General features: G+C 40.0%; 1 protein-coding gene across 7 annotated transcripts in view; it reads right to left on the bottom strand.

Annotated features, from left to right (window-relative positions):
• LOC117429637 (E3 ubiquitin-protein ligase Arkadia-like) overlaps nucleotides 1-17948 on the bottom strand; it is a 44474-nt gene that overhangs the window by 22514 nt on the left and 4012 nt on the right. For all 7 annotated transcript variants that reach the window (XM_058995215.1, XM_058995217.1, XM_058995216.1 and 4 more), the window contains exons 2-3: nucleotides 10508-11372; nucleotides 1880-2006 (exon numbers count right to left, since the gene is read on the bottom strand). In XM_058995215.1, coding sequence (XP_058851198.1) covers nucleotides 1880-2006; nucleotides 10508-11318 — 938 coding nt within the window. In that variant the 5' untranslated portion in view covers nucleotides 11319-11372. The remainder of the gene's footprint in view (nucleotides 1-1879; nucleotides 2007-10507; nucleotides 11373-17948) is intronic.

The raw sequence follows: 17948 nt of genomic DNA, 5'->3' as shown, positions 1-17948 counted from the left end.
GCATGCGTTCTTCCTGGACTCCATAACAGGGAAGCAGAGAGCTCCACTTGCTGTTTTACAATAGGTGAGGCTGATGAGCTAATCACCTTCAGTTACTGTGGGTCTGTTACGATGTAGCAATCTGCTTCCCAGAACACGTGTAGAAGTCTACCTATGGAATACAACGTTTTTCCTGGAGCATGATTTATCAACTCATGCACACTGTTGCCTGGTGATTTTGCCACTGCAAAATAAATTGGGGAATCTACCTGCCATTTATTCCATTACCCAATCATAAACGTAACAATACAATGATACAAGAATATAATATTTTAGACATTTATTAATTCAAGTGGGAGCATGTACTGTAAATACCCTTTCCAGTACTCCCTTTACCCTCTCATAAAGTAACCATTTAAATTTCTACGAAATTGTAAAATCTTTAAAAAGGTACTACTGTATACTCATCTTTTACCTCCATGTTGTTCTGCAGGCATTAACACAATCTCTACCTTCATCAAAAAAGTAATTATTTTTAACAGCACAAAAGGTTGCAATGAGAATGATAGTGAAGCAAATAAAAAGGTATGGAAAGGGATTAGAAAACCCTGACACCTTTAAAAATCAGCCCTGTAAAAAGGACAGATGCGGCTCGATCGCACTTCTCCTTCATAGTGAAACATGAGGAAAATGCTTTTACTAGCAGATGTACTGGGATATGGGTTCACAGCAGGGTGCAGGAAAAGTAACCGATTACCAATTCCATTATGGGTCATTTCAGCTTGAAAACGGGACTGGTTCAAGCGGAAGACGTGCATGACAAACAGAAAGCAATTCATCTGGGCTGACAAAGTGACTTTGCTAGCAGGCCAACTCGCCAGCCCTGCTATTTTTGGAACCACTGAGCAGGATAATGGAATCAAGCCATTGGAACTGATTCTGAGCACCATGCACTGAAACACCTCAATAGCAATTAATGAAAGGATGAAAAAAAGCCTCCCTGAAAGCAATCTGACTGTAAATATCAACACTGTGTGATTTCAGCAGTAAGTTCCAGAAGTGAGCTCCCTGTGAAGCTGCCTTCAGTTATGTTGTCTCTGGTATGGTTAGGATATAATAATCATCATCATGTCTCTGAAGTATCCACACAAATAGTTTTCAAAATTCAATACCCTTGCCTTAATGTGCCTTTTGTCTGAGGATTACTGTTGTGAAAAAACAGTGCTAAACTGTATGGCAAAGCTAAAATCCTAAAAAAGTGATACTACACTATATTTTGAAATACCAGTCGTGGATCCTTTTGCTAATGCAGAACTGTTTTACTCTGAGCTTTGCTGTAGGGTCATTATGCTGAAAGAGTTACAAACTGTTTAAGAAAACAAAATAACCTAAATGAATAGGTTCAAATCCTGGTTGTGTTGAATAAACATCTTTTAACACTGTATGTTCATAATACACAGGTCTGCACAAAATATCACTGCAAGCCCAACCAACTGTAGTCCAGAACTCATGCATAGCCAGATTATGATAATTTTCAAGAACTAAAGGAAAGAGCATACTGTATATAAATGTGACAAACATTATGTATGTACATGAGTATGTATACATAGGAACCTCCACTGTATTCCCTTTGCTATTGGATGAAAATAATTACTCAAAGAATATCCAGCAAGGTGTACAGTGAAAAAGCTAACGCAGGAAGAAAACAGAAACATGATATGAAACCAAAATTAAAGAAGTGTTGAGAGACAGTGAACAGAAATAATAGCCCAGCCACTCTGTGAAAAATCCAGACTCTTTCTATACCTTCTAGTCAGTTAAAAGAGTCTGCGCCTGGTTGCACCCATTCTGCCATGAGCTCGATGGACAGTCCTGTGTGAGGAGCGAAGCCCAGTCTTACCTGCAGCTGTCCCCCACAGTCACAATCTCCACCTCGCTGTCAGTGGAGGTCACATTGATTTCTTCATTGGCAGTGGCTGGGGGGTCTGGCGTGGCCTCGATCACCACCACGTCCTCATCAATGGTTCCTGTAACCAAACAAAAACAGTGCGCCTCAGTCACTAAACCAGTTCCCTCCTCTACTGAAAAATGACACTTGTCAAGAAGACTTGAAAGTTTTGTTTATTTTAATCAAACTGTTAAGGAGGAGTTCTGTGTAACAAGAGGAAAGGTTGTCCTGCAGCAGCATTTTAAACATCTGATTAAAATATAATCTCTAATCTCGAACTCGCTTCCTCTAAATGTGGTGCTATTGTATAAAAACAGGAATCCCAGTGGATACGAGCAGAAGGGCTTTTTTGCAATTGTTTTAAGTTACTAGGTAACATAATGATGACTTCTTTGACAGCCTCCAAATCAAGCGACATGTGCAGATGACTACAAGCGCAAGCGTTTTAATTTGAATGCCTTTAAGTGAAGGGTTAAATGTTTGTATACGTTCTGGTACCTAATTGTCTTTATTCCATTAGAATTGAGCTAACCTTAAGATTCAACTGAAAACTGTGTTCCGACACATCTCACTGAAAAAACATTTTTCAACCTCTATAAAACTGTCTTCTGCTCCCTCAAAATAAAACTACCGAATCAACTGTAGACCCTCTTCTGCAACTGAAAGCACCTACACCCCTGGTTTGGTAGCTATTCTTAGACTTACTCCCACATACTTCTCTCACATTGGAGGTCACAATGTTTCCAAAGCTCAGATTGACATGGCTGTACATTCTGTAACTGCACCTCATCAAGAAGCTTTCCCAAGCCACCGCTAGTAACACATGCAGGCTGAAAGGAGCCTGCCTCTGGTAAAGGCTGGCACACAGCATAGAAGCAAGCAAGCAGTTTATTTTGCTTATCTCCTCCCTTTCCTGAGAATCTGACTGAAGGACTCAAGAATATACCCTAAAATATCCCCTCAATTTAGCATGTCAGATTTCGTACAAAGAAAATAATTCAGGTTTCAAACCTTTCAATAGTATCTGTCGCACGTCTGCATGCTGTACACCAGGTAAGGAAACTCTTTTTGTATGTGTTTTTATCTTAAATGTAGAAGTAGTTTTACGAGGTAAATTGCTTCTTTACCGTTTACATCTCGTCAATAAATCCCCATCCATTTAAAACCATGTATAATTAAAATCAATGTTAACTCTTAACACTAGGTACTAAATCCCCATCCATTTAAAACCATGTATTATTATTAAAATCAATGTTAACTCTTAACACTATGTACTTCAGAACTCATTTGCAGCCTGTTCCAGATCATTTCTAAGAATCTGCAACAGGAAGCACTTACCAAAAAAAAGAAAAAAAAAATTTGCCAAGGATTGCTGAAGACCTTCTAACCCTATTAACTCAAATGTGGTGAGATTTCGCTGCCTGTGGGGATGGGGGGGTGGTAATCACAATTACTTATCCCCTCTGACTGAACTCTTTCTGCTGTCTTTTGTGCTGCCTCAAACAGTAATACTTACTTCAAACATGAATAAATGAAAGCCTTGCTGTTTTTAGTGATGGATGAAGTGGCACGAATCAGCACTAGGTTTCAAGCTCACAAGCAAAGTAGTACATCCTGTAATTGTGTTCCAGAATTTGAGAGACACTTTGTTATTCTAGCAGTGAGGTAGCCATGGTATTGAGCATGACTAATGGATGTGCAGCAACATGCTATACTGCTCTTTTTTCAGATTCACAGAATTAACTTTGGCTAGTAATAAAATCAAAGGTTTAATGACTCAATTGTACCCAAGAGGTTTCAAGTTCATCAACATTAATAGTTTTATTTTCCTTTTGCTTTCTTTAGACCCTAATAATTCTGGTCCCATATTGTTAATACTATAAATCTTATTCTACACAGCTCTCAAGGCTTTCCCTCAGAGCACGAGGTCACAATGCATTCTGCTTACCCGTGAGTGCACTGCACAGTCGGCTCCACTTATACGGTTTTGCTGTATGTCACAAAACTTGGTCGATGAAAATGTCTCTTATCTACATGAAGACTCTTTTACATCCAATAATTCATTTGTAATGCTGGCTTGTGACAAGTCTGTCTGAGACACAAAGACATAAGCCCTTAACTATGGAAAGTCTCATACAGAAGCAAAAAAAAAAAAAAAAAAAAAGACTAGTCAGCAGACCTTTTTTTGTTTTCTTCAAAAGATGCCCTTCAGCACTGCAAATCATGCAATAGCAAATGTCCTTCCACATAACAGCAGCACCCCCTTTCCTTGCGACTGCAGTGAAGGGACACCGTGATCGATCATACAGAGATGAAAACAGCTCCCCCTACTTCAGTGCTTCGAGACAGACTCCAGTCAAACACAAAGAGTCCTAACGGCTTCCTGTCAGTCATTCTCCAGTCCTCCCCAAAATACACCGCTGCAGACACTACAGTGTCTTTCAAGTTCTTTCTGTGACACAAAGGATAACTTGCACCTTTTACTGAACCAAGCAAGTTTTAAACTCAACAGTAACAAATTAATAGGACCATTAAAAAAAATCCTTTTCTGTTTTTTATTTATTTTTTTAATTTTTTTAACAGTGCTGGTTTGTTGTTGTTGTACAGCAGGGTTCTGATAAATTGCATTTTCATTGTTTCGATTACAGGAAAGGGAACATCTTTCTTATGTCCTGGATTATCCACCATAGATCACAGCAGCTTTAGTAAAACACTGGCAGTTCGAAGGAAAGGGGAATTTTCTGAAATGCCATGGTAACAAAGTCCGTCATTCTCCATAGAAACCTGTGAGGTAGCAGAATTCTGTCCATTTAGGGCAAAGACCATTCTTAGTGAGACTGTGTGACCTTGCAAATGAATCTCAGATTCATTAAAAAGGACCAATTCCCTACACACTGCTGGTGGTGGACATAAAATGAAAAAGTACTTGAACTTAACCAAGATTTCTATTTTAAATTGAATATGTATGTCCTGTCCCACAAAGCACTCAGGCTTCTGCTGCAGTACCATGTTTTTCTTTAAGCATACCTGCTCATTTGAGTTATACAAACCGTTTTTTCAGCTTTTGCCCATTTCAAAAACTGCAGAAGATTACGAAGCTAAAAACATTTAAAATGACATTTTACTAAACAACCCCATGGTTTTCATTTACTCTAGATACAGTACTTTGATGGATTTCTAGCCTACAGACTAATACTTTTGTTTTAAATATTTTTTTTCACTTAAATGCAATGCAATAAAGAGGAAGAAAACATTGAGTGGGTCACTCTGTAGAAATGCGAGAAGTACTTCTGTAATTGAAGGTTACTATCTAGTAGTAAGCCGAAAGTATCTACTCCTTTCTACTGTCAGGCTGTTGGTATTGAGCCACCCAGAAATATACTAGAGTCAATTACCTTTTAACCATAATAAAATGAAACAAACTAAAAACAATTAGGATGGCCACAAAACACAACTTGTTTATACTGTAGGCCTGTATTTTAACATATTTACGTGCTGTACAGGGTATGATATTTGGTAAATGTCCAAATAGCCTTTCGTAAACATATCCACAGTTCATCCATTCAGCTCATAGAAGCTTCTGATTTAAAAGATCCCACATGTTTTCTATTGGATTAAGATCTTCAAATTATTCAGTTTTACTACAACAATTTACTGATATATCAAAGTGTCTCACTACTAAATTCCACAATCCTAAAAGTCTCAAGAAAATAGACAGCAAATGAAAGCATGGTATTATCTAAATTGCTAGACTGTCCAACTGACCTAAATGAGATTTGCAAACTTAACATTTAAATGGTCTCCATTTCCCTATGAAATTTGATTAATCATCGTCTGAAACAGCTTAAAAATCGGGGCTTAGCACTTTTGTGTTTGTAAATACTTTCACAAATTGGTTTGACAGCACAACAACTAGGGCTGTCAGTTAAGCTTCCAAATAGCATGCGATTAATTGGGCACACAAAATCGAATCGTTCGAATAAATATCGATAATTGTACCGCCAACATACATTTTCGCTCCATTCCTCTCCCCACGGCGTTATTATTTTAATATCATTGCTGTTAAGTAAAAGCTTGTGCACAACAATTGAATGGAAGGGGTAATTACACCTGGGTAGAGTCAGGAGAAGAAAAAAATAAAAAAACAACATTCACAACAAACCTAAAGCAAGTTTCACATACTACAGGGGTGTTAAAGTATTTATTCCAAACAGATTACAGTACTTTGTAATGTAATCTATATAAACTAGACACAAGCGCCGTCCGGGTGGGGAGGGCTTAGGTTGACCAGGGTGTCTTCGACTCACCGCGCACCAGCGACCCCTGTAGACTGGCCGGGCGCCTGCGGGCTTGCCTGCAAGTTGCCCGGAGCTGCGTGGTCCTCCGACTCTGTAGCTCTGAGGGGGCTGCATGGAGGGCCTGCAGAGTGAAAAGAAGCGGACGGCTGATGGCACACGTTTGGGAGGACACGTGTGTCCATCTTCGTCTCTCGAGTCAGTGCGGGGTGGTAGCGGTAAGCCGGGTTGAAACAAAATAATTGGGCTTTCCAAATTGGGGAAAAAATGAGAAAAAATAAAACTGGCGATTCCAAAAAAATAAAATAAAATACTGTACTACCCAACTTTCACTATCTTTGAAACACACAATGCGGAAATCCCTGCCTAAAACCAATTCCAACATTGCTTAAATTGAAACCCATCTTTAGGCCATATATAGCAATAGATTATTTGACAAAAAAAAGAGAATATACTTTTTTTTTTTTTTTTTTTTACATGAGGCCACCTGCTTAAAACTGAGCTACCATAGTAAAGGCACTCTCTATTCAGCTAGCACATATCATACGGATTACGTGCTATACAATTTTAAAAACAGAGTGTGACTGCAGCAGTTTTGTTCAGAATGCCATGGGATTCAACATATAATCCACAGAGAGCTGCATCAAAGAAATACCTTTTCTTTATCCAGCATCAGCTCTCATGTCACCTTGTTGACAAACCACATGCACTAGGCCCGGGCATGTCATTTTGCATATATAACTAGGTCCGGGCACGTCATTTTGCATATATAAAACTTAGGATTTTGGCTCAGTCCAACATCTTTCACTTCCTCTTTATATCTACTAATAAAACAAATAGTATGTGACATCCACCAATTGCAGATAGGATTTTAATGTGGGTAAACTTGAGCCTATAATTCCCTTAATACAGGCTATTGAGCAGGAGTTACAGGAGCCACTATTACAGTGTGGACACAGCTCTATTTACAGCCCTGCATTCCACAGTGGTGTTGCACAACACTTAAACCACAGTTGCTCAGCCTACTCTTTTCCCATGGTAAACTGCCTAGCTCTCCCAGTCTACATCCCTAGGTCCAGTATTTCTGGCCTGACCCCCACTCTAACATTCACTGGGTGTTGCAGTGGAATAACAAAACCATTGTATACACAAACTGGTAAGGAATTTTTTTGTGGAATTTTGAGGGAAAGTCCCAAATAGTGACTCATGTTTTACTAATGCAAAGTATGCATTTTAGCAGTATTTAAGCATGCTCCATGGGAAATGTGTACTTCAATAAGCTTTTCTCCATACTTTACTACTGTTTTTACCATTGCTGAATTCTCACACAGAAAACATTATCAAGTCAGCAGACAGACTGGTATGGGAAGTTACGTTGAAGCTCTACTTGGGTGAAACCAGTGGTTGCTCAGTATAGGTTGCCCCATTTGCTCTCTGCCTGTTTATTTCTTTCTTTTTTTAACATTCCGCTGCTGGCCCATCTCAGAGCTGTGTGTGTCAAGGACAAAGTGGACGGGGCTGAATAGTAAAAAGTTTAGAGGAGTGTTTCACAATATCATGTTAATAAAGACGCTCGGAGGGAGGGTGTGCTTGCACAACAGGAAATGAAGACACATAAACACATAATTCTCTAATGTTAATAGAGCTTACAAAAGTCTGCCAATAGTTCTTTCAACTAACCAGGAAGGCACAGAGACAGCTGCTCAGGATCTAGCTTATGTTCAGATGTACTGTTCTTCTACTAAGCCAAACATCACAGACTAGAACATTAATAAAACATGCATTCATTCTTAAATTTGAACTCTCCCCAAATACAGTACTGTATGTTAACAGACACTTTTCTGAGGCTTGTCTAGTGTTCTGTGCATCATTACAAGAACTGTGAGTATAAATGAGAATGTGGTTGATTTAGAAAAACAAGATCTTTATTTTCTACAAACTGCTTTTACTCATCTGGAGTTTCAAAATGAAGAAATGTTACCAAAAACAAAACAGCAGCCAACAACTTTCTTGCTCAAAACAGTACTAGCAGTTATGCTATGAATCATACCAGTGTAGGCTACACTATGCAAGCAGTACCTGGACGACACCATGTACTGAATGAGAGGCTCCCAGCTGTTTTAAACTTTACTGATCTGGCCTTCACTATAATATGCCAAACATGCCATCTGCTAAAATGCGAGTCAACCATAGCAACAACAGAACGATGAGCTGCAAGACGACTCTCTCTAAATGAGCTGTGCTGGGTTGAGGAGCCTAATTTGTTCCCTGGAGTTTGGGCCTGTATTGGGTCTCTTAATAAATGGACAGGTTTTGTTGCCAACTAAATGGCTCACTATGAATCTGGGTTTGGTTACAAAAGAGCCCAAAACAATATTAATTGCATACATGTTTAAAAAAAGAACTCACGTCACAGCATCAGAAAATAAAATCCTGAAAGCTGGCCTACCCTATAAAAACAATTTACCAAAATATAGGGTCTGCCAATTGGATATAATGTGCTCTTCTGAAAGCCTGCCACCAATTTTTCAGACACATTTTTCACCATAGTTATACACACCTCCCTAGTTCAGACTAAATCAAAGTTATGATGACCACAGGGGCATTGCCAAAAGTGGAGAGTGTATTTTCTACATTCATTACACTTATAAGACTAATATCTACTGAAACGCACAGGTTTCATTTTTCATCTCAGTTTGTGCCTTTCTATACAGTATTTGTATGTTAATATGGGATACAATAAAGTGTCTAAAATGGAAAATATATTTGTTTAAAAGTCTTCTTTGCTATCACAGATACTGGATGGAATGTTCTATTCATTTGAGTCCAGGTCTGTTAGTACCAGATAGGTATAACTGCATATGCAAATGCATAAAGAGCCTCATCCAAGTAACTAGATATTGATACTATGAAATGTGCTCATAATAGGATAAATACTGTACCCGTTGCCTGCATGTTTTAGTAAAGCTCACTATAAAAATCTGAACTCAGTATCTGCTAGCAAAAAAAGGTTTTCTAAAAGTCTGACAAAAGGATAATGAAACATTTCTCAGAGGCTTTTTTTTCATGAAGAAGTGATCAGGGTTAGAGGTTAACAGATCTCAGAAGACTGCTGGCTGCAGCACTTCTAATGAGCGCAAACCAGAAAATGACTCATGTAACAGGTCCCCTGTGCTCAGACCACTAGATACAACTGGACCATTTCCTGGCGAGTGGGAGATCTGATGAATAGGAGCAACTTTAAAAAGAAATGGCTCAATTCTGACCAACGCTCTGAAAGCCCTACTCATTTCCCTGGTTGGAATGTTCCATTCATTAATGACTCATGAGGTCCGCTTAAATCAGTTAATTGAGCTCTCAGCACTCCCATGCAACTTAACACATTGGTAGTGCTGACACTAATGCCAGCTTTCCCCAACAACTGTGAGTGGGGGGAAAAAAACAAACAAACATGGATTTCCTACTTTCTAAGTAAAGCAATAATGTTGATCAGTGCTAAGGAAACATTCCCACAGTACATGCTAGAACAAGGCCACAAATGCAGCATGGCCCTCAGGCACCACTAGGCCAGCTAAGAAAATGTAGAATTTAAAAGCCAAATATGCACAAGCCAGAGCCCATCAAACCTGGGCTTCTTGAAATTCAACAAGCTTAGACATCAACAAATGTCAGAGCCATCCGATTCTCCTATAATTATGTATAATTAAAACTGAGGTTCTACTTTCTTTCCTGTTTTTATAAATACAAACTGTTAACAGTCATGAACAGTTTAATGGATATCAAAGAATTGTATTCATTAAAACAAACTCATGAGTGAAAGCTTTGTGAATACATTTTTAATTAACCATCGAGTGCTTTACTTCAAAATGACATCACTTCTCCAAGCCCTTTAAAAGCCTTTGTTTCCGAATACAGTATCAGGGTCTTCAGTTAAAAACGAAACCCCACATTTGGAGTGTGTAAACAGCCTGAACGTCTCCTGTATTTGCGAGCCTGTTTGGATTGGGTTGATCATGTGTTTTGGTTGCCCTGGGGATCATATTCACAAGATCACACGACACTGCCAATGTCATGACGGCTTTGAAAAACCACACAGCTGAGAAAACCAAGGCATGTGGTGCATGGATATCGAATAGGGCGACATTGTAAATTAAAGTAAGTGGCAAAACTGAAATGTAATTGTATATGAACTAAAAAAGTAAATTCCACATATCTATAATGAGTCCTATTCATATGAAGAGCCACGTGTTGTATGGTGTGTGTGTGGTGGTGTGCGTGGGGTTACCTGGGGCTCCAGCGGTGCTGCTGGGTTGGCTGCTGCTGCTGCTCACATCCACGTACAGCTCCTCCTCTCCGTCAGTGGAGGATGTGGAGGAGGAGTGGCTAGTTAGCTCATTCTCACTGGAGCTGCTCGTGCTCTGCAGCAGGGCGTACTTCCTCCGGGCAAACACCTCCCGCTTCTTACGCTGCAGAAGCAGCTGCTCCTTCTGCTTCTGAGTCCGCTGGGAGGAGCCGGCTGCTTTCACAAAGTGCTTCCGCTGGAGCGTCCGGCGCCCGTGAAGGCAGGGCCGCTTCATCAGCACCGCCTCGGGCTCCGGCCGAGGCCACTTGTGTGGTCTGGCTCCTCGAGTCCTCCCCATCACGGGCCGCACCGCACATGCCTTGTCCTGCTCCTCCTCCGAGGAGCTGATCGTGTCAGAGTCCCCGAACTGGAGGCTGGAGGAGGGGGAGGAGGCGCAGTCACTGAAGGAGGATTCGTTGTCCTCCTCGCTCCGACCCTCCAGCCCATGTCTCGGATGTGGGGCAAAGGCTCCGTTATGAACCTCTTTTGTGTCTGAGGGGCCAGCCTGCTGGCTCTTTCGCTTCTTTCGCCCCGGGAGGCCCTTGTCCTGCTCCCGGCAGCCGCCGTTGACCTCTCGCAGCTGGCGGTGGCGGGCCTCGGCCCACAGGGGTGCAAACTCGCTGCCCACCTTGCTACTGATCATCTCCACGTCAGCCGGGAAGCTCTTGGCCGCCTCCATGGGCTCAGGGTTGGCCAGCGCCCCCTTCAGGTGTTCGTGTCTCAGGGAAGCATTAGACGGGACCTCACTCTTCATATCGGCTCCGGCAGGGCTCTGGGGAAGCGGCTACACTCTGGAGTCCATCGGGGGCTAGGAATCGTTCAAGAGAAAAAATAATTAATGTTAGAAACAAAAAGCAACACAATGGATAAGTCCAGCCTCTAGAGGGAAAAATAATAATGCTATCTATTTCAAAATTCAGCCTAGCTACTCTTTGATAAGTATATCCATAGTTATATATTCAAAAACCCTATTTAAATACTTAAATAACATACAGCAATACAACATACTAAACTAGAATTTGAAGGATTACATACTATAATTACAACTTATGTTAAACACAAGGTTAAAGATCGTTACTATATACACTCTTTACAGCAGAGTTTTGCTGATGCCAGTTTTATAGTGTAGTGGGACTAATGCCCCTTTTACACTGGCACACCCGAGCTGAGCCGGTGCCAAGCCCAGCCAGCCTGGTACGGCTCGGGTACCTTGAGATGCTTTTACACTGAAGAGCCGCGCCGACCGAATGACGTCACGCGTAATGAAAGTGCCGAGTCGCAGAGAACAGAGAGAAGGAGGCGTATAGCAAAAAAAGGGAATGTTTTTTTTCCCCCCTCATGCTTTGTCGTTCAAACATTTGCATGCAGTAGCCTAAAATTAGTAATCATGATAATAAAAAACCATGAAGTCATGCTTAAATATGTTGATTATTATAGTTCTGTACAAAGATGGTTCTTACTTTTTGGTGTTATTTTATTTACGATTAACTTATTTATAAAGAGACATTAAAGCTATATGTCTTATCCAACGTAAGATAAAGGAGTTTTTATTTCTGTTTAATACTTAACAGAAGGGCCCAAGTTAAATCAAAACACTGACTCGCTTGTCAAATAATTACTAACTGTTAATGTATGGAGATTCACATTTAGTGAAATCGACAAAAAAATTAAAAAAAACTCACAGTACAAATGCATTATACTTTAGTTTTACCGTTGTTAATCTGTAAAAAGACAACTTCATCAGTATACACTGAAAAAAAGAAACTTAAAAACGTATAAAACAAAAAAGGCAAAAGTAATAAGGTTACAGTGTGGAGTAGTGGTTAGGGCTCTGGACTCTTGACCGGAGGGTTGTGGGTTCAATCCCCAGTGGAGGACACTGCTGTTGTACCCTTGAGCAAGGGACTTTACCTAGATTGCTTCAGTAAAAACCCAACTGTATAAATGGGTAATTGTATGTAAAATAATGTGATATCTGTATAATGTGAAATAATGTATAATGTGATATCTTGTAACAATTGTAAGTCGCCCTGGATAAGGGCGTCTGCTAAGAAATAAATAATAATAATAATAATAATAATAATACAGATGCAACAGTTAAGATGCACCAGCGTCATGACGAAAGTCAATAACCTCGCCCACGGCCTGCTTCGGCCCTGAGCCAGATTCACATATGTTATCGGGTCGGGTTTATTGCCAGTGTAAAAGCACCTTAACTGTGAGGGTCCCAGGCCCTCATGGGTCGGGTGTGCCAGTGTAAAAGGGGTATAGACCCAGGAATGTCAATGTCTAGCCCGCAGACCCAATGCTAAGTCTCTAAAATGCTCCTCAGTTGCCATATCGCTGTTGAAGAGGTACACTTGTGAAATTCTGTTCTCTTGTGCAGGAAGGAGCTGAACCCTTTCTGAAGATCATTCCAGAGGAAATCAAAAACAAAACCCACCTGTCCTTTTTGCAGACAGATCCTTCTAGCCTGGTAGGCACATCAAATTCTAATGACTTTAAATATTTTAGGGTATAGGTCGTTTATGCTCAAGAATAAGCAAGGCCATTACACAGGGAAATTGCAGACCTTACAGATGCGGTTTTATTTTAGTCATTTGCAGGCATCAGCTGGCTGATATTGAGAAATTCTGAATGGCAATCACCACTCCCGACAGTGATCAGGTGGTGCTTGGATAATAGAAACAGAACACTAAATTATTATTACAGGAATTTTTAAAAGCTGTGTATATGGTGGTCCTATGGTAATGAATATATATACCAGCTTTCAATCCCTTTCTCACTTGTGACCAATGGTTTCAATTATTTTTTTTAGCTTGGAAAAATGTTTTATGGGAAAATACAATTTAATGCATTCCCTGGGCTTATGCGTGCAGACACACAAACTACACCAATACATCCTGGTTTCATGTTTGTTGTCCAGTTCAAAATTTATTGTTAAAGGTAAAGTTCAAAATCGGTCTTCAATGTTTCTTACCTATTTCAAATGGTTTAAATAATGTATATATCTATATACGTTCTGTGACAGCGAAGCAGCCTCTTAAAGACCCTGCACCTCACACCTCCTGAAATAAAAACAACCATCTGCTAGAGAAGCACATCAGTCTAAATCATTCGTCTTGTTTAGAGCAAGAGCAGAATTGCTTCTCTAAAGCTGTTCTCTTAGGAGGTGGGCAATTTTGGTGCCTACTGGAGAATACATATTTTTGGTCATTTACACAAAGGCTTCTGAAGAAAATCTGCAATGATCTGCTTAAAGTCTATTGGCGTGCATCTGAATTGGATTAGAATATATAAGTTCTATGTTTGTTTGTTTTTTCCAGGTGAGGAGTGTTAATGCACTCCCAGGATGAAAGGCAGGAGGCTGCAGAAACCCACTATATAATTGTATAGCACATGGCTTAACTACTGTACAAGTGTGTAACTGGCTGTCACAAAACTGCAAGCAACCAATGCAAAAATACTTCATTAAAAAGGAGGAAAGATATGCCAAGAAATATATGGAGAATTGTGACAAGACAACATTAAATGTGCATATCACAACAGATGTTGCTTTTCACACAAATATGCAAAACGTACATGATCTGTACAGAACTAAATTACACTGCAGTTGCCAAAGGGCGTGCAATGCTCTATGGAGATTATTTAGTTATTTATGATGTTCGGAACTAAGAATCTAAGGTGATAATGAGTTTTCCTAATTCTAGAAATATGACATACGCCTTTAACTATGGTTGTTACAGTATTAAAGCCTATCTTCTGTGCTGAACAACTGCCAGCAACCACCCAACAGCCATTATTAACAAATCCCTCCACACTAACCCTTCCTAAAATAATAATGAAATAATGAGGGGCTTTGTTTAGCATACTGTGGAAACGGAAACCAGCACAGTCGGAGGGTTAGAACCAATGCATTAATAATAATTACTGCCTTTCATTAGCATAACGTTATTTTCACAAGTTCCTTATTGTCTTGGTTTCTGGACTGTGGCCATTAACAGTGGCTGGAAAGGGCATTCCTGCTCAACACACAAAGCCAGGTCTGAAACTTTCCATAAATGAACTCTGAACTCATTCAAAAGCTGTGGTTTCACAAAATCCATGCATTAGCCTAAAGCACATTTTATATCTACATAATATCATGGCTGTTTTATATTTTTGTATCTGAAATAGGCTTATGCGACCTGCTGTATTCCTATTAAAATCAGAGAGAACAGTCTTCAGGGTTGTAGGTTTTACACAATTCAGTTAACAAGGTTCACCTTTATATTAATATAATTAAAAAGCGCATTCTTGTAATACTGGCTTGAAACAGGACTTGCACAACATTGTATTTTTGTTTAATGATTTCTTTGCATTCTTTCTAACATATCTGCCTGCGACACAAAAGCTCTGCAAAATCAACCAACTGCCGCAGCCAGCGTTAATATTTGCTTCTACCAAGCACAGCACTGGGTCCACTGGACAGTGCATACTTCAGCCTAATCGTCATTAGCCTTGCAAATTCATCCAACAGACCTGCATGGGAGCACACCAGAAACAAACAAAGCCGTACTGCGTTTTAGGCATTCTGCTGGAATGCCACAGCCTGGAAATGTACTCCGTAGCCCTTGGGGCAGAAGCCTTTCACAACACTTCTGCTTTGCTATGCATGTCAAACCCAAGTGACCCACATTAGGTTGAGCGTGCTTCAACACAAAATAAAATGCTGAATACCTCTCTTTATCTACAATCAGGCCTGCATGGAGGGCAGTCCCATTGGCTCTTTGTGATTGGATTGTGGTATGCAGATCCTGATCATAACATTCTTTATAAAAAGAGCAGGAGGACTCTGACATTTACTGTATACTGAATATAATGTTGGGTTGGGTGTTTTATACAACTTTAAAATGTCTGAAATCATTTCACATTTCTATTGTTTAGATTCGGACCTAGAGAACGAGTTTAGCCAGGAAATGCCAATTACCGATCTGTCTGACTTCCGAACAGCCTGTTGTCCCTTCATTAACACCGGATAGGGTAGGAAACAGAGACTGGATTCTATCTAAAAGACGGCTACAAAGAGGCCATAAACAAGGTTCCAAATGAATCCAGGTCGAAGTATATCTGTTGAAAATGAAAATAAAAATCAGCCAGGTAAAATAATCCCTGAATTAACTGATTTATTTATTTTTAATTTACAGATTGTATTGCTATTTATTTAAATATACTCGTGGTATAAACAGAATACTGAATGACCGTTCCTGGTATACGGATTTTATTCGCTGCAGGAGGATGTCCCAGTAAACCACGAGCCCGATGAACGATCAATCAGCATGCTCTATAACTTTAGGATATAATTTCAGAGGAATTAATATATTGTAAAATATGGTGCAGTATTACAAAAGATAAACATTTGAATATTCAAATCCTTTCCAAGCACTAATTGAAATGCAAACACCTTGTTCACGGGGGACACGACAGAAGGTATACTGCTGTTTAAAATCTCCCCATCTCAGTCAGAATACAGTGAGGTTTTAAAACAGCAGGAAATCCAGTAGCCATCATAGACAAAACATCCCTGTGTAATAAAGCACACTGCAATGTTTTGAAAGCACCCTGTTAGAAAGCAGCAAGGCTCTGATTGCGATTCTCCCCAACACTGATCACAGAGAGACGTATCATTTCCACAGTAGTGGCTGCAATAGATTCTTGCCAGCACTCTGGTTATGGGTTTGTACCATGGTTGCATCAAATGGAGGCTGCCTGAAGTGACAGAAGTAGTTCCTTCCTTTTCACTGAAATGAAGGCCCTGCTTCCTCCCTGACCTGCTTCCTGTGTGTGCAGGCAGGGAGCACTGCTCTAGGCTAAAATGCTTGTTTGTTCTATCCAGTACCCTGGCATTCACATACACAGGTAGAGATAACTGCGTGGAGAGTTATGTAGAACTGCTTGCATTAGAAAATTGAGAATGTATGGTTAGTTTATTGCTGGATGAAACAGCCTCGGAAGGTTGTAATGAACAGCAATCAAACCACCTACTTAAGGGCAGGTGAATACCACAAACCCCATGGGTGTCGGCACTACAGTTTCACAAGCTGTGAATCTCATGGGTCTGGCTGCAGAGGAGATGCCAGCAGGGAAGCCTTCCCAGGCTCCACTCGTGAAAGACTGATGAGCTCCTGTGCCACAGAGCGGATAGCATTAACAGGTACGAGCACAAGAGCGTTATTAATGGGCAAATATGGTGTGGAAGCCCCCTGGCATTTGTGTAGATCACAGTACATATTTTGGCTCAGGGCTAAAATGATGGATCCAGGCAAGATTCCCAGGGCAGAAACCCTGCTGAGAGCAAGGAATACAAAAAGACATGGTTCAGAGGTTTTATTTTTCATCAACAGCCTTAAATGTGTGCAAAAACACTACCTACTATCGACTTATGTCTTTTTATAAAAGTTATCTCATACCATCCATAAGGCTGGCCCATGCTGCCATCAGTGAGAAACTACTATGTAAGCGCAAATAATTATAACATGTATGAGGTGTTAATCAAATCCTAAAATATGCTTTTTATTGCATAAACAAACTGCATAATTTCCCAAAATTATCTTTTTTTCTTCAGTGAACAATAACTACCATGTTAGATTCTCTAACTGCTTCCTTCAAATCTTCAGTTACTGCAAGACAAATATGCCAATAAAATGACCAACCTTTTTTACTTATTAGTTTTGATTTAAAAAATCTTGCCCTTATGTCTATTATTAAATGGTGGTGCTTTGTACGAAGCTTATAAAGACAACGCCTATCATTAGACTACAAGTACTGCTCACTGTATTAAGAGGCCCTGAAAAAAAAACACATTTTAGTCAGATTGAGAGCAATCACAGGTGAATAAAAGCACAGATGTGCCTGTGATCATATCAGACACAATAACTGTCAACTGTCAACAGAAAGTGGAGCGCAATGGAAGATAATGCAATAGGAATACAACTCAAAGGTGGGTTCTAAAAGTGTGGCAAAACCCCCCAAAAACACTTTCTTTATACAATGACAGGAGACAGCAAATGTACAAAACAGATGACCTATATCTCTCTGTTCACATTGAAAATCCCAAAGCTCAATGTGCTCAGAAACAATCGCTATGGTTTAACGCAGTCAGTGGCAATCCCTAAATCTTCTACTAGTGATCAACATACTGCAAACATTTCCAGTAAAAGCCTAGACAAGTGCATACTCAGCGACAGTGCACTAAAAAATTTAACAACGTCATCCTATTAAAACTTAGCATTAAACCATCAATCCTAATAGCCACTCTGGAATGAAACAGTGTACTGTAGGCACAAGCCAACTCCTATTATCACTTGTGGTTGTTATCAACAAGAGAAAACAGAGGGCACCTATT

Source organism: Acipenser ruthenus, chromosome 21 (assembly GCF_902713425.1).
Source record: "Acipenser ruthenus chromosome 21, fAciRut3.2 maternal haplotype, whole genome shotgun sequence".
In the NCBI taxonomy this organism is placed as follows: domain Eukaryota; kingdom Metazoa; phylum Chordata; class Actinopteri; order Acipenseriformes; family Acipenseridae; genus Acipenser; species Acipenser ruthenus.
Note: the sequence above shows the minus strand (reverse complement) of the source record. Positions and strands in the feature narration are given on the sequence as shown.